We start from the raw sequence: 24,006 nt of genomic DNA on the forward strand, positions 1-24,006 counted from the left end.
GTGAACAATCAGATTGCAACGGTGAAGAAGAACAGGTCCAGGATGCCCCTTGCAAGTGCCCAACCATGCCTACTCTTGACGCCACCCTGTCATAGCCCCTGCCCAGTGAAAGGTTTCTCCTCCAGCCATTTGCCTATTGCTTCTTAAAACTGCCTAAGCTACTGGCCACAGCTTGTGATACTGAATTTTGTTTATTAATAATGTGATGTGTGACGTACTTGATCTGTCCCAAACCTGCTGCTAATCAGCCTTACTGGGTGACCCTCAATTCTGGTATGATGAAAGAGGGAGAAGATTTTTCTCTCTCCACTTTCTCTACAACATTTGAAGTTTTATACATTTCTCTCATGGCTCCCCCCTTAGTTGCTCTTATCATTTACAGTATTTTTACTCCACTCTTCAGCCCCCCCAAAAAGGGCTCCCAGAGTGGTTTATAAAAAATAAGACAGGCCCTGCCCTCAGGCCTACAATCTAAAACATATCACACAAAAAGAAAAGGGGGGGTGGGGGGGAGGGAGCAAAACTCAGGCACCAGTTCTTATATTCTTTCTGGCAGGGAAGGGTGAAACCAACTCCCTGCAGTTGTTCCATCTCTGGCTGTCTTATGGGGCTAGGTTGGTTTCCCCCTTGCCATGATGTTTACCCTGGAAGGCAGGGGACCTTGGTTCTCTGGCTGAAGGGTGTAATCAGAATTTGCACTCCCAAGGAACTGCCAGCTGGAGCTGTGTGTTCTTCTTGCAGGGGTGGGATGAAGCAAGCTCTCTGCAGCTGCTCTCTCTCTGGCCTGTCCCCATCATTATGTAGATATATCAAAAGGGTGTTGGCAGACCCATATTTAAGATGGCCAGCTGCATTTTGTCTTCCCCAAGCACTATCAAAAGCAGATACTGTTTAGGGGTGTATGTACAAATGGAAAATAATCTTTACCCCAAAACAGAGGGCTTGTTTAGGTGCCTTTTTAATGCTGTATCTTCCACTTCAGTATGAATGATTTCTATCAGTACAAGCCTCAATTAAATTAGCCATCTGCAGATAAATTTGTGAGATTTTTTCCAAAAGGATCCAGATCTGCTATTTGCCATAATGAGGCACCATACAATTTGCTTGGGGAATTCTCAATTTATATCATGGCTGCATTAATAGAAGCATAGCTTCCAAATCTCAGGAAGTACTAGTTCCCCTCTACTCAGCACTAGTTAGGCATCTGGAGTACTGTGTCCAGTTCTGGGCACCACACTTTAAGAAGGATGCAGACAAACTGGAGAGGGTTCAGAGGAGGGAAACAAAGATGATCAGGGGACTGGAAACAAAGCCCTATGAGGAGAGACTGAAAGAACTGGGCATGTTTAGCCTTGAGAAGACTGAGGGGAGATATGATAGCGCTCTTCAAATACTTGAAAGGTTGTCACAGAGAGGAAGGCCAGCATCTCTTCTCGATCATCCCAGAGTGCAGGACACGGAATAATGGGCTCAAGTTACAGGAAGCCGGATTCCGGCTGAACATCAGGAAAAACGTCCTGACTGTTAGAGCAATACGACAGTGGAACCAATTAGCTAGGGAGGTGGTGGGCTCTCCCACACTGGAGGCATTCAAGATGAGGCTGGACAGCCATCTGTCAGGGATGCTCTGACTTGGATTCCTGCAATGAGCAGGAGGTTGGACTCGATGGCCTTGTAGGCCCCTTCCAACCCTACTATTCTATGATTCTATGTCTAGATTTATAAGATTCCCAGCCTTGGTTCAAGAGTGTGTGCTGGGAGCCAAGAAACCCCTGATTCAGATCTTACTTTAGCCATTAACTTATTAGGGCTGCCCTCTTATGTGCACACTTTGGGGATTCAGTCCCACTCTACTCAGTTCAGAGTCTTTGGCTGCAAATAGCTTTAGGCAAACCACTAGGTTTCCCTTGTTCTAAGCACCACTGCAATGCTATATAGAAAGTGTTCTGAGCACTTGAAAGCAGGGCTGCAACCCCATGAAAGAAAGAATCTTGTGCGTTGGTTAACTTGTTGCATACATTTGCGCAGGGGTAGAAACAATTTCTGAAGCAAGAATGTTTTTTAATGGTACACACGTTTGTCATAGCAGGCATCATCTTAGAGGAGGCATTCGTCCTTGTGTGTGAGAGAAAATACCTTTTTTAAATATGGCACTTGTCATTTAAATTTTTTATAAGCACTTGTATTTTTAACAGAGATGAGGAGCCTCAGGGTCAGGGGCCAAATTCAGCCTGCCCAGGGTTCCCCAGATGGCTACACCCCCTTTCTCCCAATCATCAATCATTTGACAGATTCTTGACTCATGTAGTTCCCCCCCCCCATTCTAAAAGATTGAAATGCTTCTCCTAAGGCTTCCTTACTGGCAGTAAAAGCTTTAAGCTACAACAGGCTGCTATTTTGGGCCCCATTCCTTTGCCTTCAGCCCTGCCCACCACTGGAATGCATTTACTGAGAGCTTATCCAAACCAAATTCAGCCCTCAGGCTAAGCGAGGCCCCTCACCCCTGATTTAAAATAACAAGGGCACATTTCTATATATGTTTTTTTAAATATATTAATCTAACAGATGAATAGATTAAATGTTTCAGTTGTATCTGAAATCACTATATAAATGTTAAACAGTTATTTAGGACTGTAATATAGCACAGCTGAACAATACATATTTATTCAGAAGTATCCCACTGTGTTCAATCAGGATTAAACCCCTAATGTGTTTAGAGTGCAGTCCTAAACAACATATGAGGAGTGGGGTGGGATCGTAATCATATACATATGCTTCTTATCACTCTGTAATTAAGAGTAAACTCAGCCTCTTTAAAAAAGCATACAAGGCAGAATGGGCATGACAAAATCGTGGGCAGAGGCAGACCCATTGCTATCCTTTCTTAAAGGATAAATACATTGTTTCATACATGATTTCATCTATACAAGGTGTTCATAACCCACTGGTTTAGGTATCACCGGCTTAAAAAAAAAAAGTACATAGACTAGAACTCTTAATGTAATCGAGTTCTAGAATGCAATTTGGGGGACATAGTGCAGACAGCAGGCATAGAAGCTATTACTTTATTGCTGTAAACTTCATATCAGTGTTACACCCATAAATAAATGCAATTTTCTTATTAGAACTGAACACATTTCCGAACACCGAAGGATATGTCACCCTTATCATATTTGTGTGAAGCAAAACAGTGCTTACTTATTCTAACACCACCATAAGCCAAGAGATTGTGGCTTTTGTTCCTGCATGTAAGAATGCAGGCCTTTGTGACAGTCGCGTGGGGGAATGGGAGGCATTCTGTTTACTGTGTCTATATCAATCATAGCTTTTGTTGTCTTGGAAAGTCCAACAAGGGGAGATGTCAGAGGAGAGATTCACGGCATCTTGTGATGACCCCAGGTGCTCTCGCCCATTCGAAGATGTATATATTGGCTCAGGAACCACTGAAATATTTGAAATATCTCCTGTTTCTCTAACCCTGTGTGCATTTCAAATATTTAACCTTACAGGAACATAGACTATAGGACTATGGAACATAGGAGTAGATGAACCCCACCAATATTAAGGCCACACTTACCATTTTTTGAAAACCCGTATAAAGATTTATATTCCTAATTTTAACGCCTCCAACCCTCACTACACGTGACATTCAATAAAAAAGAATCAGTTTTTAAAAACTGAATGAATTCCACTCATATTTAAGTACATACAAAGCCTAAAAGCAAAAGCATGAAAATAGTTTATGGAAGATGAAGTGTTATTCTAGACATTCCTATTTCCTGCTTTATTTTCTAGCAAAGAACATAAGGTGGGTGCCCTGTCAGATATTTAGCACTTACAGCTCATGTTTAGCTAAAGTATATTGAAAGGATCTCAGATCTTGCAAGGCTCTCTACTTTAACATAAGTGTGGCAAAACCTGACAGTGAATTACCTTACAGAGAAAAAATGATGTCTTGCGAATGCTTTGCTGTGATCAAGCTCTACTTCTGGACAACTTACATAACTGCTAGCGGCACTGTTTATTTCAGGGTGCATGTGTTTTGTGACTAATTAAAAATAGAAATGACACCCATTAATTTTAATCATAACAAATGCCAGAATTCCAAAATAGTTCTGAATGTCATATATGCTGATTGGGAGCCATTTAGCTTTCATTTTCCCTAGCAACCAGAATAGGTCAGATGGAGGTTACACTGAGGGGCAGGGGAGGGAGAGAGCAGGGAAAAGGAGACAGACATTGTAAGACATCCACATTTCAACTCAAAGACATTTTAGCAAAAGCATTCAACATTCCAGTAGGTCATCTTTGCACACAAAGTTCTCCAGTGATAAGGGGACAGACTTGTGCAAGTCTGTAACAAGGGAAACAAAGGATTGGGGGGTTTGCCCATCTGAGTTCTTTCCTTGGAGATTGAGCAATTGCAGGCTCATCTGCTGGTGTGTTCTTGGTCTTTGTGCAAAAATATTTACCCCTCCATCACCTCTTACAATTCATTTGAGCATTTTCAGTCCATTCCCTACTATGTTTTCCAACTTTTCCCCATTACCTTGTGCTTAATTATAGGTTTGAAATATAGGCATAAATTCAGGTTTGTAGCTTAAATTGCCTATAAAATCGGGGACCCTTTTTCCTATCTGTTTGAAACTTGGCAGGGTTGATTCCTTGGAGTGCTGGTAGAATCTCTGAAAATTTAATACCAATTGCACAGAAGACATAGAAGTTACAGGTGGAAGGGCAGCTGAGTTTCCTATTGAAAGTAATGGTAATAATGAAAAGAAATGTAATGATTTTAATTTTAAAAAGATATTGCACACCCCTATTGCTTATTGCTCAAGAAGCCTTACTGAATAAGGATGACTAAAGGGTAACAGGGTGATTCAGTTTTAAAGTAGCAGATAAAATTATGGTGCCCCATTTACAGCTGAATGTGACTCTGGAAGGTCTCTCTCCATAGCTGTAAGTAGAGGAATGCTCTATGCACTGTACTGCACAATGACTTGCTAACAAGCCTCATTTCTGAACTTAGAGAAGCAGCCACAACTACAATTCCATATTTATTCTGACCTTGGTAGCTACGCTCTCAATACTTCCCTCTTTCCTTATTCCTCACAAAAATGCTGTTCCCAAAGCCCATCAAAATGGCTAGCACAGGCTTGAAGTACAGCTGATATGTCTAGTAGAGGAACCAGCAAACATGGGAGGGATGTCCAAAATAGTCAGTAGCAGCTGTAGGGCAGATGGCATAAGACAATGTAAAATGGGCTAGATAACCTGTTTTGTTGTTGTTTTTTTAGGAAGGAAGGCCCTCACTTTCACCTGTTGCTTCTTGGTGAACACTGGTTTCCATCATTATTTTTATATGCACAAGAATTGGTTTCTCAGGATCCAGGCATCTTCCCTCAAGGTAGCATTTCTGTTCCAGGCATGTTCCAGCACTTTAACCACTGCGTCTTAACTTTGGGAACTTACAATATTCTAGCTTAATATTTTACTAATAATATCTGCATTTGGAATGCAATTGTTTCATGACAAATACTTATTAGTTCTTACCTGTGATATGACTAATGACAAGTAGCAATTTCCTTGTTTGAGGCAATTCAAGTCAATTGGGGCTGACAGTACCCAAGGGGCGCGTGTGTGCGCGCACGTGCGTGTATATGTACACATGAGTGCGCATAGAAGGATGCGAAGTTGTAAGCAAGCATAATGGGAAACTGTTTACTGCTTACATGCTATGTAAAGTAAAGTTAGGTACCTTAACTTGCCATTTCCATTATTTGTAGTCCACAACTAAATCGGTAAGCATCTCAATTCTCATGTTGAACCCAAGCTTTTCAGATCCCTGAATTTTAAAAATCAAACATCAGCACAGGTACTTTATAGATTCTGGGCTTCCTCTGACATGTGGATGCCTCTGTTTATTTATTTTATTTATTTATTTATTAAATTTATTAATCGCCCATCTGACTGGTCACCCAGCCACTCTGGGCGATGTACAACCCACCATAAAACAATTTAAAACAATAAAATTTTACCATATTTTTTTTTTTTTAAATACCCTAACCCACCCCAAATGCCTGCCTGAACAACCACGTTTTTAATGCACGACGGAAGCTCATTAAAGAGGGGGCATGACGGAGTTCCCTAGGGAGGGAGTTCCACAGAGTGGGGGCCACCACAGAGAAGGCCCTCTCCCTCGTCCCCACCAGTCTAGCTGTCCTGGCTGATGGGACAGAGAGAAGGCCATCTGAGGCTGATCTTGTTAAGCGGCCTGTCTGGTGTTGCTGGAGGCGCTCCTTAAGATAGGCTGGGCCGGAACCATATAGGGTTTTAAAGGTCAAAACCAACACCTTGAATTTGGCCCGGAAAACAACTGGTAACCAGTGCAACTCCTTCAGCACTGGAGTGATGTGATCTCGCCGGCGGCTGCCTTTAATCAGGCGAGCCACCGCGTTCTGTACCAGCTGCAGCTTCCGAACCGTCTTCAAGGGTAACCCCACGTAGAGCGCATTACAGTAGTCTAAACGAGAGGAGACCAGGGCATGTACTACCGATGGGAGCAGATGGTCCCCAGAGAGCCAGGGCCTGCAGGAGTAGCTCTGTTCCTGGGATATTGGCAGGTCTGGAGTAGGGTGGAGTAATCTTTTGAACCTGCAGCCTCCTTAAGCAGGATATCTTCCTGGCGATCATCTCAGGCGGGTTATAAGTCTTCATGGCTCCCATTGAACCTCGTATCAGGGAGCCCTTCTTTGGTCTTATCTTGTCCTAGTCTGGTCCTGCAAGGAGGTTGGTGGGATATGACACTGGCCTGCAGCCTAGCACTGGTCTTCGTCTCCATGATCTCTTGCTAGATGTATTGTCTGAGCTGGATCAGTGGAGAATGAGACTTTGGGGGCAAGGATGTTGGCCTCTCCATGGAATTGGGCTCAAGACCTGCAGTCTCTGGGGTATTGGCCTTTTGGTGGCTGGGAGCAGGGTGCTATGGTCCATGGGGTCACGAAGAGTCGGACACGACTTAACGACTGAACAACAACAACAAAGTCCTACAATGCACAGCAGAACCAGTATTGGGCCAAATGTCTGATGTTGCAAAATGGATAATGCTGGGGTTTGGGGTTTTTTTAGATGCTGGAGTCTTTTCTGTGCATGCAAAGAGATACAGTTCTCAGCAAGGTCAAGGGATTAGGATGTGTCCCACAAAAGCATACTTGCCAATTGGGAGGCCATGGTAAATAAGACAGTTGGCCCAAGGACACCACAGTCATGTTTGTGAGTTGTTTAATTGTTAATGTGTCTAGTAAATGAAAGCCCATGCAACAATTAGCAAGGCAAGATCAGTTGCTTTTTAAACAGGAGCAGTCCTGACCTACCTTCTGGCACACACTCATGCTGAGAAACGTATTATATCAGTGATAGGGGTCTGCTGTTGTGGTAAAGTTTTGTCCAGCTGCTATGACCAGAGTTATCGCTAATGGTCATATCCAGGATTTCCCAGTTACCACAATAAAATTCACTAAAGCTGTCTATATCAGCCTTCCCCAATCTGATGTCCTCCATATGCTTTGGACTGCAACTCCCACTAGCCCCAGGCAGCATGGCCAACGGTCAAGAATGCTGGAAATTGTAGTCCAAAACATCTGGAGGGCACCAGATTGGGGAAGACTGGTCCATATACTTGGATGACCAGGACTGCTTGCTTACAGAAAAAAGAAATAGTATGGACTTGTCCATAGTGCCTTTTGTGATGTTGAGCTATTAATAGTTTCTCCTCTGGAATGGATTCAGGTAGCCATTAAAAATGCTCTAGTCTAAGAGAAGGAAAGGCTACAAGAGATAGAAGAGAATCTGAAGTTTAATCCACATCAACATGTTACTTGGGAGGTATCAAAATTTGATCATCATTGATTTGTGGCAAAAGCATTATTTTGTTACAATACATTAAACACAGTTTTTGCCCTCATGTAAGAATAATTTAAGCTGCTGCTAGAGCAATTGCATTGAATCTTAATTCGTTTGGATCACGTTCCATGAATTTCTTGCATACTTCTACTGCATCCTAGTAAGAAAACACAAAAAGGTAAAGGTGTACCATCACTTCTATGAATATAATTGATTTTAACGGATTTTATGGATTTTACATCTTATGGTTTTAACTGTTGCTGCTTTTTTAAATTGTGGTTAGTGTTGAAATGGTGTTTTAATGCTGCTGCTACATATATCTGTTTTATGTCTCTTTTCGTAAACTGCCTTGAGAAGGCTTTGCCTTCAATGGCTATATATGTTTTTAAAATACAAATACAAAACCCAAAAATCATCTAATATGGGGATCAGAAAATCTAATCAGAAGTGAATGGTTTGAACTGTAGTCATATGTAATATATAGCCAGGTAGTAAACAATAGTCAGAGTGAGCAATTTTAATAGCACCAGCAATTTGAATTTATCTAAATGTGTATATATTCCCACAACAGCAATTTCAGAAGTTACCATAGTAAATAACTTCTTCTATCCATAAGTATTTTGCTTTAAGCAGTCTCAATAAAGGTCTTAGCACAAGACAGTTAAAATCCCTACCTCTAAAAATGTGTCATCACTTGATTGCCCATGGTTTATTGGGAAAGGCTTCCGTCCATCTGTTGGAATATACGGAAAGTAGTTATTCATTACGCCGTACACAGAAAGTATCCAGCAGTACACTTGATAGGGCTCCTCTACTTCTAATACAAGTAACATACTACCATCACCACCACCACATGCTTTCCGTAAGTGTAATAACTCTTGTATTACATTGTACCTTTGGCTATTTTCCTCACCATACACTGAAAACTACAGGGATAGGAATAATCAAGCATAAGTTCTATGGTCAAATTCAATCCACTGATAGTTATTAACATTTGAATCACATATTTGATCTCGCAACACACACCATTTCCACTGACGCTGAATGATCAGGCTTGAGTGTTATGCATTCTCTAATTCTTCCTTATATCAACATGTACTCTAATGATAGCAACTTGAAGCCAAATTTCTTTGGCAGATTACTGTATGAATGCCTCAAGTTGCAAATAAAATTAGGAAATACTCACATGCAGACAGAGCTACCATTTTGGGCTAGATAGAGTTCCCTTTAGACTAGTGTTCCATTTCCAACACTAGCCAACCATATGCTGTAAGCCAGGGGTGCAGAATCTCTTTCAGCCCAAGGGCTGAATTGTATTTTGGGAAAGCTTTTTGGGTCTGCATTCCAGTGGTCGGTGGAGCCAAAAACTAAACATTCCAAAAATACCAGCATAATTTAGCTTGAAACTCTTACTACCAGGAAGAACCTTGGGAGAGGCATTTCAACCCTTTAAAATGGGGGGGGGGGAATTATACAACAGCCGGAAAACCACCAAAATGATCTGCTTAGGGGAAGGGAGCGGAGTCAGAGAAGGTAGTGTGGCTTTCTGCCGAACCCTGGAGGGCCTGATTCAGTCCCTGGGCCTGAGGCTCTGCACTCCTGCCCTAAACTCACAAACAGACCATGAAGGCAAGAGCCCTTCCTTGACTATCTTCAGAATTCAGAGGTGCATCCGTTCCAGACATGGAGGCTCAGTTTAGTTACTATGGTTAATAATTCTGGGCTAATTCTCCATGGCAATTTCTTTTTAAAGCTGTCTTAACATAGTGCCCAGAGACATGAAGCCAGCTTTCCAGCTTCTACTACCAGCCTATTGAATGTATCAGTCCAGATTGTTTTCATTCCCTGTTTAAGTTGTTTATGTATATTAATTTAGTTTAACGACAATTTTCAATTTATCAGCAACAAAACTTAAATTAGGTTCATATAATATATGTGTTTTAGGTGAATTCCAATGTGTTTACTGCAGTGGATGACTTCTGCACGTGTGACAATCCAAGAGGCAGTTCTACAGTACAAATTCCTGGTTAAATTCCACAGACCTAGAACTGACCCACCCACAATTTGCAAGCTACATTTTTGATTCAGTTCCCAAGCCTATTCTGGGAAACAGTATTTGAAATTGTTACCTATAAATATAAATAGCATGTTTTCTATGGCAAAGTGTAACCTTTTTTTATTTGGTCCTCTAGGATTCAAAAACAGACTGGACAGACTCAAAGCATACAATAAGAACAGCTCTTATGAACTTTTGGAAGGTAACATTTACAAGGGAGCTACAGTTCTCCAATCAAAGGTTTTACTAACGATGTGGTTCTAATGAGCAACAGCAGTTCTCGAACGTCTTATGCAATTACTTACCTCAAGCCCTGCTACTAGAAATCTTTTAAATCAGATATGCCAGGAACTGTTTCTGTAGCTTTTCACATGCAGATTTTGCACTCTTTTGAACGTTCCCTATGACTTGATATTGCACAGGCTCATGAAAAAGACAGCAGTAGTCACAGCTTCAGAATACCTGTCTACTGCTTCAGTTCAACAATACATAGAGCTCATCAGGACCAAATACTTAAAACATTTTAGGAAAACCGTGACACTGCATGAAACTGGGAATCCTACTTTGTGCCATTTGCTAATGCCATGTGGTAAAGCAGGGATGGAGAATGTGTGGTCCTCCAAATGTTGGATGCAAATCCCGTCATCCCTCACCATTGGCTATGCTGACTCAAGCTGATAGGGGCTGCAGTCCAACAACATCTGGAGGGCCATCCCTGCTGTAAAATAACAAGTTATCATGCATTTTTACTTAAACCTATTTAAAGAGATTTCATGGATACATATGTTATTGGGCCATATATACTTGGTTATTTTTCCATGAGAGCGTTGCAGTGAATCCTGGTTGCCCAATAATATAACACAGCCAGTGTGGTGTAGGGACTGATCCAGCTTATTGAACAGGAGCTGTATGTATGATGTGATTTGCACTATGCAGCATTAGGACACCAAGCAAAAGATCTGCAGCACATTCAAGATATGGGGAAAACAAACACACATACAAAAAGCAGAAACAAGTTCTGAATTAACTTCTGCCGCTTAATAGTTTTCCCCCTTTTAAAGCCAAGTACTGAAATGCCAACATTCTTGAATACTATACCTACCATTCTCAAAGCAAGAGCATAATTACTTCACTGAAAAGTTGTAGTGAAGCTTTAAAAAATAGGCAAAATTTATGATATTATGGCTACCCACTGTTGACAGGCTATAAATTCAAGTTAATAGTATAAAAAATTAGGCATTAGGTTGAAGAGAATACCTGACCCAGTTCTGAAGGACAATGTTTATTCTTACCCAATTCGTAGAGACTACCACCAACATTTACTAATGCAATGAAGTGAAGATCTACTTTGTCATCTATACTTGGTGCCTGTGAGAAGAAATAGGATGTGTGTAAGAAGTTAGTATGTTAAATTCCATTTACACAATTTGGAAAGAGATCTTTGGGAAGAGCTAGAGCTCAGCCTTTGAACCCATTTCAAGTTTCAAAGAAATATAAGAGTACGTGCTTCTGAACACATAAAGTTTACTTTTCCTTGTTGATCAGCCAGCCTACACACGTCAGGGATTAGGGCTCCCAGACCATAGGGTTCCAACCAGGCGTGAGCTACAACATGTGTGTCTTTTTGGAACTTAGCCACTATGGAGATGAGCCCTGTCAAAGGAGTGGAGAATGAGGAAGGATTGGTAGAGTGGGCATTATAAAATTGGCCCTTTTGTACTCAGTGACCAGCACTATAGCTACAAAATAACCATACAATGTTAAAACAATCATTCAAACTTGATAAAAATGTGCCTATGCATTCTACAGTAATCTGATAACCAAAATGTTAATGAAAATTATGCTTTAAGTGGCATGAAGAGGTCTGCTGTTAAATCGGTTTGTGACAACTTGGAAATACCCTGTCTGCAGCATAAGATCAATAATAACTCTGCAATTTAGGAAGTTAATTGAAGCAACCACAGTAGCTTAGTTACACCTATACTAGCATACAGTTCTTATTCCAACTAATACACAGATGTTTGTGACAAGAGCTGTTAAAGCTGGTTAATCTCAACTCCAAATTTTTAAACATCACAGGTTTCAGCGAAAAGGTTTCTAGCATTCTCAGTGACGTATGTAACTAGCATTCCAGTGCTAAAATTTTCTGTTAGTACCTAACTGCTCTGCCAGTATGGTGTTGCTAAACATAACATTGATACAAGCCTGTTATGTTATAAATTAAAAATGTCATAAGCAGATATATTGGCACAAGTGTTCAGGGTAGGGACATTAATTAGCTTCTTATATGGTTAAAGGATTCCCATAATAGAAAAATATTCAGGAGGACAATTAAAATGATAAAAAGATTGGATAACATCCCTACAAAAAGAGGCATTTAAAAGTTTGTGACTGTTTTTAGAAAAAAAGACACAACTAAAGAGGGGACGGGAGAGGGTTATAAAGTTGGAAATAGTGTAAGGGAAGTGCATGGAAAAACTCATGTGACTCACTGAAGGCGAGATTTGTGCATCCCTGCTTTGAATGTTACATGGAAAGAGCACAGAAAAAAAGACTGACTTTTCATCCATTGCCACATATTTACCAAAGCTTCTACAGAACCTTGTGATTTGGGGAGCACAGAGACTCATTGTAAAGAGCCAAATGTGCTCAGGAACGTAATCTTGAGATGATGGTCCCCAGCAGCAGTTCCAAGAATCTGTATGCAGGGAAAGAAGTTATGTCCCAAGACTCAAAGCAGATCGTAGTGAACTTAGAATTCAAATTCTGGATACTTACACAACACTAAGAGTGCAATACTATGCATGTTTAGACAGAAAAAAGTCCTTCCAACTGGTTGGGACCTGCTGGCAGTTCTAGGGCTTTTTCTGAATGAACATGCATAGGATTGTGCCCTAAAAATTACATTAGGATCTTGAACAATTATCTCCTAGACCTGATCTGTATCAGTTTTACTTTTAGAGGACCTTAAGACTTTGTCCAACCTTACTCTTTTAGTTTTGGACCTCCTTCTGGTATTACATTTTTATTGACACAGATCTTCAGTCCTGCATTAGTGCCACTTTTAGAATAGGCTATAAATATGTCACGTCACAAAGCAGGACTGAACGTGCCCAAGGATCAAGTGAAATGGCTACATCCACCAACTTTGCAGACATTAGTATGGGCAAACATTAGCTTTAAGGACAGCTGCTAGTAATCAGAGAATGAATGCTTCCACACCTGCCACTTTCTCTGGAATTTATACCATTTGTCCATACGGTTATTCCTGGAATCACAGATTGCATAGCGCTTTAGTGTTGCCTTCTGTGGAGGAGTATTCTCTGATGCAGGTAGGGATGTGTCTCATGACTACATCTTTTTCCCCCATATCTTTCTGCTTTCATATTGTGTTACCTGTCTGGACTTTCACCATTGCTTCCCTGAAATATAGTCCTTCCTGCCATTAGCATTTACAGCTTTTTTTTTTTTTGCACAGAAGTGCAACCAGAGTATTTTATGCATGTTAAATTGTAATTGCACATCAACAACCTCTGCAAGTTTCGGATTTGGCTTTTTTTAGTGGCATGGATAGACAATGGCTGCGTATATCATGAGGATGTAGGGAACATTTAAGAAGTTAAGCATCTCTTGTGAAAGCAGTTGCACCAAAATGCTGCTTCATCAGTATAACTCAAAACACATTCAAAAGAAAAAAACCACCAAGATCCAAGAGTAATGAAAGAAAGAACGGATGATTTTTACCATTAAGAATTTTTTAAACTACAAATTCAGAAAAACAGGATGCCAAGAAAAGAAAAGAACATTTAAGCCATATTGTGCATCACTGCTGAAACACATGAGATCAGGAAGAGGAGGAGAAGATTGGAAAATATGCAGACCAATGGGCCATGGATTTAGAGAAGCGACTAAGGAAGTGATGTTTAATCAGATGTGAAATGGATTTGGCACAGAACTAAAAGTTAGCAGCCCCAACTGAAACACCACCGAGACAAGAGCAGCCACATATCGGGGGGGGATCCATGAAACAAGTAGCAGTTTCCATTAGACGCAGCCTTCTGAGCCATTTGATATTTGTCACTAAGAACCATCTACTGATGAGAATTTAAGACAGCAAAGCATAGTGGATACGTGCTTACTACACCAAAAAGAGCCCAAAGGGGGATTCAGAGATGGAAGAGTAGCACCTTTAAACCTAAATGTTGAGACAGCAGGTTTGCTATTGAGAAGAGATGGAAGAGAGACTACACTTACAACAGAATGGAGCCCAATAGATGATAGGGGTATTGTGGGCCGCCAACGCTGAAGGCAGACAGGTGGACTTGTAGCCTTTACAGGGCTTGTGGTTTTTGCAGAGGCTACATGATTACATCTGATCAGTGTCAAGGATGCAGAGCGACGCAAGGGTGAAGCCTTCATTTTGCAGTGGCTAAACTGAGGCTGTGATGAGGAAGATGGTGAGGGCAGCAAGGATGATGGTGACTACATAAATATTAAAAAAAGACACACTTTACAGGTAGCTATAGTTTTTACTATGTTACATACTCCAATGGATAAACATTTAACTGACAATATAAAAGAGTACTTCTGGTCTAAAAGTGTGTGACGTGCTCTATTTTAAACTGAAGAGAAGTACTAAATTAAGAACAGTGCTTTTATAATGTTGAGGCTTATCTGAACCATCCGCAAATGCAATTTCAGTGTGCAACCAAGGGTGGGGGAAAGAAACAGAAGTGATAAAGATAGTCTACCAGAGTAGGCTTCTTTTACAAATATTCAGGGTATGTGTCCTTTAGTGTTGAAGAACAGCCTTCAAGTATCAAATGTTCACAAAATGGTGGACTTCGCTATTGCATGCAGGAGAATAACATGTTTGCTGGGGAGCATTGCTTTGTAAAAGGCATTAAATCCACTTTAAAAAATGGCATTTAAAACTTTTAAAATAAATAATGAATTGTGCATGGGCGGCAGGGAAACTGAACTACATTGCTTATCACGGGAAATACCTAATAGGGTCAATTTATACAAACAGCTGGATAAAGTAGTAAAGCTTTTTCTGGGATGTACCATTCTTTTCTGCCTGAAAATGGGATTATATATTTGAATGCTTCCTACATGAAGCATGTAGAAAAACAGAAAGTCAGAAAGAAGGGTTCATCCCCAGCCTCTCCGGTACACTAGTTCTCAGGTTAGGAAAGGTTCTGGAAAAGCAACATTACTTGATTCTAGCTCTAAGAAGTGTTGACACTTGCATACCTATTGAAAAACATGGGATGTGCTATCTAAAAGAAACGTCTCGTTACTTGCCCTAGAAAATACTGCCGTTTGCGTACTGGATAAATGTATAGTCCAGACCATCAACACTTTCAGAACAGGAAAGCCTGCATGGATTTCCTTCTTACAACAATTTCTTACCCAGTTTTCATAACTAGTGCAATGGATTCCCCCCATTCTCACAATGCAAATTAATGTGTTTGCATTTGGGGGATGAAAAATAGCTGGGAATAGGGACAAGTGGTTACTCATTCATGAAACTCAAGTTGTCACTGCTAACTCAACGTTGTCACTGTTGTGTCCTCTCTTACCAAGGTGCTCTCAGGCTTTGCAGGGCTGAAGGACACACTTTGCTCAGAGGACAGCTGAACCTTACCGAAGAGAGTTCCATTTTTGTTTTCTCCTTCAAATGTATGTAATAGAATACATGGCTGCTGAAGATGTGCATGCCTGTGTCTACACTTAGTAAGCACCAGCTGCAAGAAGGCAGAGCAGCTCAGAGACTTTTTCCAGTTCCCTCCTTTCTTATTGCAAGCTCTGACTTGTGCCCACAACCCTAGTCAACCTAACATATGAGCAACCTGGAATCCAATTCTTTAAAAAGTAGCATAGGAGTGGAATTGGACATGGTGCTACAATATCTTGAGAGGAAAAAATGTCCTTGGTTCCTCATTACCTAGGTTTGGGTATCTACAACACTTAGGCTCAGTTCAGACAGTCACCTAAACCAAGACTAGGCAACAAAGCAGGGTATCAAATGATGGTTTGATCCTGGCTTGTTTTAACTAACTTGGGTAACTGAACCATTTTTAAGAACCAGTAAGAGTTCAATGACAGGTCCGTGGGAAGTTGCAAAATGCAGACCTGGCAGACTATATATGCTCCGAGTCCTGATAATATATCTTGCTTTTGCATTTCAGTTAAGCTTTGCACTCCTCAACACTTGGTTCACAAGATAGGTTTTTGCTTTATTTTCCTTGTACATGAGTTGTTTACCTAGAAACAATTAAAAAAGCTTTTCCAGATGAGAACTTAGTTTTGCCTGATTAACACTTGACAGGAAATCTCTTTTACAGCATGTGTACTTTGCTCTAAAAAACAAGTCTCAAGAATTCAACAACAAAAGTTCTATTAAGGTATGAGATTAGGCCAGCCACAAAACATACTGCATTTTATATGTTTAAGGAAGGAGAAACTAAATAGGTAAGTCAGATGTAAAAGCTAAACATATTGTCCAATATTTAACTTATGCAACTGAAACAAGGTTTATCTATTAGCTTATCCTTACATCTCAGTTCAGTGGATTAATATACATGTCGATCAATCCTCCAATTCATATAAAGTTTTGTTATTGGCTGATTACTGTACATGTATATATACACCAGTCAGTGGCTCTTTTTTAGGCATACATGCAGAAGGAAGCCTCAGAATGCCCTGCCACCCCAACCTATGCACATACATTACGAATGTGTGTAAGGAGCCTGCACACAAAGAAGTGTACACACAGGCCCCCTTCAGATGTTCTAATAGGGAGGTCGAGGTTGAGCCCCCCTCCTCGCTGAGAAGGCTTAGTATCTTATTTCTTGATGAATTTCATCCTCCTGAAAGTTGAATGCTTAGGGTTTGGTGGTGTGTGTTTAAAATCGGGTTTGTTTGTTTTTATTTTTATGTAGAATGACCAGTCCATGCATGCAGGCTACCCCTGATATTACAGTCAAATAATGAGCATATATGTGCAAACTTAGAGCAGTATCCAACAGGGTCACTGCACTTAAGCAACTGACATAGCATTAGCATAAGAGACTTCTAGTGAAACACCTGTGGTGTTTCCCTAGGAAAACCCACTGTGCCAGTTTACACTATTAGCATAATGCTAGCACTACATCAATTCTGTAAATGCAGTGACCCCAGTGGATATTTCCCTCCATCATTAAATGGAAGTATGCATTTATACCTAGAACACCATATTCAAAATTAATCTAACTTTAGTTTGGTTTTCGCTACTAGCCCACCAAGGCATGGGCGATTTCTACTCTTTTCTACAGAAATTTCTAGCAAGTTGGAATGTCAGTATACTTCTGATAAGGTATTATCAAAACCACATGAGCGCACAAATTTTGTATGCATGGCTTGGGGAAATGCCACATACATCAACTCTTCATCTGCTTATTTTTTGAAAGCTGCCCTGGAAATACGATGGAAGAGTAGTGTAGAATATTTACAATAGAATAGATGTGCAGTGCCATGTACACAAAATATTTTTTTTCGGTCATGGAGGTAAATAGCCATATTAGAAAATATAGGCTTGGATCCAAGGTAAGCTAACAGGGAATTTCACAGAGGGAATTTGTCTCCCTGCCCTTTTCTCTCCTGCAGCCACCTGCACCCCTCAAAAGCCTTTCTGGAGGTCCTTCTGAACAATGTGGGATATGGTGTGGGGGGGAGGGGGGCTGCTGGGAATAGGAGCAGGAGATGGAAAGTTTTCCTTTTGTGAACTTCCTTATCTTAGGATCCAGACCATAATGTGTTAAATATCTACTGGTGACTGTATTATTCCTTTACAATGTGCCTCGAAACCATCCTCTTGAGACTATGGATCAGAATATGGGACTTGAAAATAGTACACAGCCGCAAACCCTGGCTCAGTCACATTCTCATTGGAAAATCTTGATTTAAGTTGCAATTGCAATTTTTAGCATTATGGTACAGCACATACAATACCTTCAACCTATAGTGTGTGCCAGCCACTACAAGTGAACTCACTAATATGACTCATTATACTTCCTGCTAATCCTAAATTAAGGAGGCTTACCAGGTTACATTATTTTGTCAGAACACCATGAAGCTCTCTCCTGCTATTCCCCAGCAACTTGTATTTAGAGGTATACTGCCTCTGAATCCCAAGACCTCTTTACTGGTTAATCTCCATCAGCTCAGATCCCAGTACTTATGTGAAGTTTGCTCCACTTGACACTTACTTACATTGAACCGCATTTGCCATTTAGTTGTCCATGCACCCTGTTTTGACATCTGTTTTGGCTGTCACCACCCTGAATGATTTGGTGTCACCTCCAAACTTGGCCACCTTGCTGCTCCAGATCATTTCTGAATGTTCAAGCACCAATCCCAATACAGATCCTTGGAAGAACCAACTTATCTCCCTCCATTGTGACTTATCCATTCATTCCTAATCACTGTTTCCAGGTCAACCAATTAAGAGGACCCAATCCCATGACAGCCAAGTTTACTCAAGAGTTTTTTGTGAGGGGCACATCCAACACTATTCACTGCACCATCCCTAAACCTAATATCAGCAACATTCTATAACATTGTTCCAGTCCAATAGCCAGTGATGTGGGGTGGAAATTTTCCATTTCATAAGTTCGTTAGTAAAAATGAGCATATGCCAATTGCAAATACAATATTAGGTAAGCTTGGAAGTTTCAAAGTTGTGATTAATGTTTTTCAGGTGATTTATCCCTATCAAGTGAGTGAGACAATACATATATGTCATTAAAATACATACATGTCTCAAAGTGACATGGAACTAATAAATAGTGATAGTGAAACTGAAGGTGCTCCAGCGGCTTCAGTTCAACTCTGTTGAAATAGATGAGTAGTTGTCACCGTATCATGCAGTTCTTTGGGTTAGAAAAATGTATTAGTGTAGCCACAATTTTCAGTACCTTTGGGGTTTTTTTCTTAAACGGAGAGAACAACCCTACAGTCCCTGGGCGAGCATCCCAGGGACCACAGGATGGCTCGGAAAAACCCTTCCGAGGTGGGAGGCAGCCCTCCAAGCTTGGAAGGGGGAGTCAGAGAACCAACCCCACTGGCTGCGTCTCTGAGATTGGAAAACTGACCTCGGAGAGAGGGGAAAGGGGGTGTTCTGGTGGGCGCGGAGGGGAAGAGACTAGAGAGGCCAGGGTACAATTTATCCAGCCCCCTTCCCTCCCCCTCCAAAGTGTCCTTGCTAGACAGGCTGAAAAGCCTGTCTAATGAAAAAAGCAAAGATCGGAGGACAGTGATGCAAAGATCGTCTCCTCTGGTCTTCTTGCCCTGCCGGTTTCATCCCAGCAGGGCATAGGAATCTCAGAAGCCACCAAGTTCAAGGGCTTCTGAGCAGCGAGAGCACAATCCATAGGACTGCACCATTAAACAATGTAAGGGAAATACATGCTATTGTTCTTACATTTTTACAAGTATTCCAATAAAAAAATTCCTCATAATGCAACATTTAAATCACATTCAGTATGCTTTAATTTTCCCCCTCAATTATTTCAGGGGGAATACTTCTGGTATATTGGGACATATTAACGTGGGGTCTGTTTTTAGCTTTGTTGTTTACTAAATACAAGTAAAATAAACATGCTGAATTATATCTTCCTAGGGCAGGGATGGGCAATTTGTGGTCCTCCACATGTTTTGGTCTATGGCTTGCGTCGGCTCTAGCCAAAATAGCTAATGAAGGATGATGGGAGTTGTAGGCCAAAACATCTGGAGGGCCACAAGTTGCCTACCCCTGCGCTACAGAAATTAGAACATGTTAAGATGCAAACTGAACATTTTCCTATGCAAATGACTCTGTGTAAATTAACTGAATTTGTATTGGAAAAAATTATCCACTGCGGATTATACAGTTAATTTCAGTGAATAAAGCACACAACCTATAGGCACACAGTCCTGTTTTACAACTAGCAGCTTTCACAGGCACAAGACTGTCAAGATTTTTTTTTAAATCTCTTACTCTTCCCCTAACCCAGCATGAAGGAAATCTGATGTCTTCACTTTAAGGCACATTCCAAATAATCACAACAGGAATCATTGTCAGTTCCTCAAATATCAACTGGGAGTAATTATACTGACATACTCAATGTTTCAGGATGCTATGAAAATAAAATTAATTATTGCTAGCAATCAGGTTAACAGAAGAAACAGACATAGTTAATTTAGGAAACAGACTTTGCCTGCTTGAACAGTTCGAGCTGTGGAAGAATTCACCTAGGAAGTTCTTGCCACACATCCAATACCCTGTGGATAAAGCAGATCTTCTTTTGGAACAGTCATGCAGTCTCTCTACCAGCAAGGCTATGCACAATTTGCACATTACATAGTGTAATTCACTATTTAGAGCAGAAATGGGTTTCCTGGACTTTTCTTGTAAAATAGGAAACTACTAGCTCCAAGTTTTTGGTTCAAATTGACTTAACAAAACAAAGGTATTGTTATTGTCTTTGAACTTGTACCAATCCAGTTTTTAAAAGAGACGGGAAACTATGAAGGTTAACTTTTAAAAATCCCAACATCTGAGTATTTTAAAATAGTTTTGGAAATGCAGTTCAGACTTCCTCAGAATTATCGAGGTGGCTTGGGATATTCCAAATTGTTAAACTCCTTTAAGTATACTTGATTACATCTACATTATCCTAATTCAGATGTTCCCCAAACCATGGATTTCATTAGGAATGAGCCATAGGCTCTTCCCCCCACACCCTTTCTTCGGTATGGCTGCATTTTCAGTTTCCTCTTTAATGCAAACATCTTAGCTTGCTGATTTGGATGTCACAGCACTTATTTGTGCTTGCCCTTCAACTGGAATTAGACAATGATTTAAAGTGGATTTCTAGTTCCAGTTTGGAGGACAAACACAAACCACAGTTTACTAGTCTGGATATCATGTCAGACTATGGTTTGCACTAAACATGAAAAGTGAAGCCATGCAAGAGACAAGGAAGGAGCATATGAATCATGGTTTGGAGGATTTGCTGAGCCAGGCCATTAAAAACAGCCTCCCAATCTCGAACCTGGTCCAGCAAAAGATTTCTGCTTCACTGTAAGAACACATTACAAAATAATTATTACTCAGTGCTTCACATTTTCTGAGATAGAATTTGAAATGTTTAGCTTAATCTTAATGAAATATATCACCTTTCCAAAGTTACAACCTCTCCTCCATTATGATGTCAGAATCATTAATTCTCTTCCTCCACATGAATCTTGTTCAATTTAGTATGGCTAGCCTTTAAAAAAAATAAAATAAACTAGGCTGCTTTAATTTCAATTGCAGAGAAAAGGCTTGTTACAAAGATCAATTTGATCCAAGCACTGCCAACTTCTCAGTTTACGGCAGGTTCTGGTTAGATTAAGGAGATTCAGTGTACGAATCTATGTAAGAGCTACTCATGAGTGTCATTACAGCTGTTTCAGGCATTATCCATTTTAAGAATATATAAGAGCTACTACTGTAAGAGTACGAATATGTAAGAGCTACTCATGAGTGTCATTACAGCTGTTTCAGTCATTATCCATTTTAAGAATATATTGCTACATTCCTTCCTTCCTTTGGACAATGTAGTAGGGAAAGAGCAACATATTGATCAAAGCATGGACTGCAAGTAACAGACTGCTGACTTTTTCCTCCCAACTGGAATAGGAAAAGGCATTTGTTTACAGCAAATTACACAGTAATTAACTCTAAAAGGGTTTTTTAAGTAAATGTTTCATATTCGAAATAGATTTTACTGTTAAAGGGTAATACTTTCTAAAAGTGGTTTATTTATAAGGGGGAAAATGTTATAACGGAAGTAGGAAAGGGGGAGAACAAACATTATTCAAAGAGGTCACAATCATACTACCAAAAATGGCCTGTGTCAACACACATAAAATATCACATGCTCTGCAGAAAAGGGGCGTTCACTGTGATCCCTTTCATGTTGCTTCTCAACCAATTAGTTATTAGTCCAAATTAGTAATTATAAAAGCCTAGGGATAGTCTGAAACATTACGTTTTACATCATTACCACAAGCTGCAGCTAGCCACTTCTCAAGTTTCCCATCTTAATCTATGCGCTTTCAGATATTGAGCATTCATGGAGCCTTCCAAGGAAAGTTACAGATAACCAAGACTTCCAAGTTTGGCTTTGACTACAATCTGTAGCCAAAGCAAAAACAAACAGCTGAACTGCGTTTCTCCTACAATCACTGATGAACAATCTCTCCACAAATCAGTGTACAAACTGGCAGTGTAATTACAAATACCTATAAAGCTATGTCCTCATTTGAATTTTACTCTAGATGCCGTTTTTAAAAACCTGTTAAAAAATTTGGCCCATAGAACCAAGTTTACTGGTAACCTGCCACTTTGGACCAGTGCAGATTTAATGCTGCCAAATGGTTAACTTCACTGGTAGGATTAAACAGAGATACAACTAAAAAGGATTCCCACCTGATCTGGAATCATTGACCTGAGCAGGAATCATTCTTACTCCTAATGAGTAATGTTACTAAGGGGAGAGCAATCCTATCTGGATCGAAGGTCGCCTCCGACCCTGGGGGCAACCACCTGTCCAGTGCAGGATGGGAGGAGTGGTGAGGAGCGAATCTCCTCCTCGCTCCCCCTGCCCTGCTTTCACGGCTAGACAGCTGATTTCAGCTGTCTAGCCTCAGGACCTCAGAGCGCAGAAAGTGGTGGCTGGACAACACATAGGATGTGTCTTACTGGCACTTCCAACCTCCCCCCCCCAGCCTGCTCCCCGGAACGCCCTGTTTTCACCGCTCTGCGCTGCTCTTACGAGGCTGATCCAAGCTGCCTACGAGGTGGTGCGCGAGGAGGTGGAGATCTGTTCTCTGGGAAGTGACCTATCCTATGGCCGTCTAGCCACTGACTAGTGGCCATAGGATTGCGCCCTAAGGCTGCTTCTGGATGAGGCTTTTATTGTGCCATCACCCTGCCTTACTCATGGAATTTTAGGGAGGTCAAGATGACGACATCTTTAATTTGTAGCTACAGACATTTTGTTTTTGTCCACAATGCTATTTGGATAGTTCTAAACATTCAGTATATCAGATGGATGGGGGCATGCATAAACTTGGGGAATATCTGCTATTTACTTATCTGAGATCATGCTGGGATGGAGTGACAGGAAAGGAAGAAGAAATGGAAAGAATATAAAACCCACACAGATAAGCGTTTCTAGGATAATTTAAAAACTAAAGTAGTAATAGTTGCAGTGAACAGCTATAGTGATTACTTATACCAATTAGATTACAACTGTGGTTCAACTACGTTAGTCACTATAAGAATACAGAACAAATCAGTCAATGGATTATGTAAAACTGATGGTACATATGAGGACAACTGAAGCTCTTGGTTAATACACAAGTCCTAGGGCAATGTTGCTCAATCCTCAAATCTCCCTCTCCATTACCACCTAGCCCACATGTATTCTTAATTCTTTTATCAGTTTATTTACACCTTTTCTACAGTCTAATCCTCTTCCATGTCCAAATTAGCATATGCATAAAAACACTATGTTGCATACACACTGCTCTCCTATTTATTCTTCCAACTAATGCATGAATAGTAGAGTAAACTGGCTAAAACATTTTTTCAACATGTAATTTTAGTTCTTGGATAAAGAACTGCTGATAACAGGGTATCGTTTCAAGCTGAAGATGGTAAGCTCATTTTTCAGGTTGTCTTATACTATAAAAGTTAAACAGTTATTATATATGAGACAATGTATGGAAAGTGCTTTGACAACTCTAATGTGCTAAATAAATGCTAAATCTTATTTACAGCACAAGATTACAGTAAGACTTATTAAAAGTATACACCATTTTATCTTCTTAGGGACTATTAGATGTGAAAAGTTCAACTGCAAAGTGGGGCGGTAGCCATATGTTCCTTACCAAACTTTCACTGCAAGGCAGCCACACATGAGATGGATAATACATGAACACTCCACAGCACAGTGCCAAAAAGCCCAGGGGAA

The 24,006-nt window shown here is 40.5% G+C and overlaps 1 protein-coding gene across 8 annotated transcripts in view; it reads right to left on the minus strand.

The window, feature by feature from the left end:
* Positions 1-7,837: 7,837 nt before the first annotated feature.
* The window catches only part of UCHL3 (ubiquitin C-terminal hydrolase L3), a 34,917-nt gene continuing 18,748 nt past the window's right edge, over positions 7,838-24,006 (minus strand). For all 8 annotated transcript variants that reach the window (XM_084844825.1, XM_084844826.1, XM_084844821.1 and 5 more), the window contains 3 exons: positions 11,251-11,326; positions 8,577-8,635; positions 7,838-8,059 (listed from right to left, as the gene is read on the minus strand). In XM_084844825.1, coding sequence (XP_084700951.1) covers positions 7,976-8,059; positions 8,577-8,635; positions 11,251-11,326 — 219 coding nt within the window. In that variant the 3' untranslated portion in view covers positions 7,838-7,975. The remainder of the gene's footprint in view (positions 8,060-8,576; positions 8,636-11,250; positions 11,327-24,006) is intronic.

The sequence above is a fragment of the Heloderma suspectum genome, chromosome 3 (assembly GCF_057233095.1).
Source record: "Heloderma suspectum isolate Gila_16-S chromosome 3, 16-S_ref, whole genome shotgun sequence".
Taxonomy (NCBI): Eukaryota; Metazoa; Chordata; class Lepidosauria; order Squamata; family Helodermatidae; genus Heloderma; species Heloderma suspectum.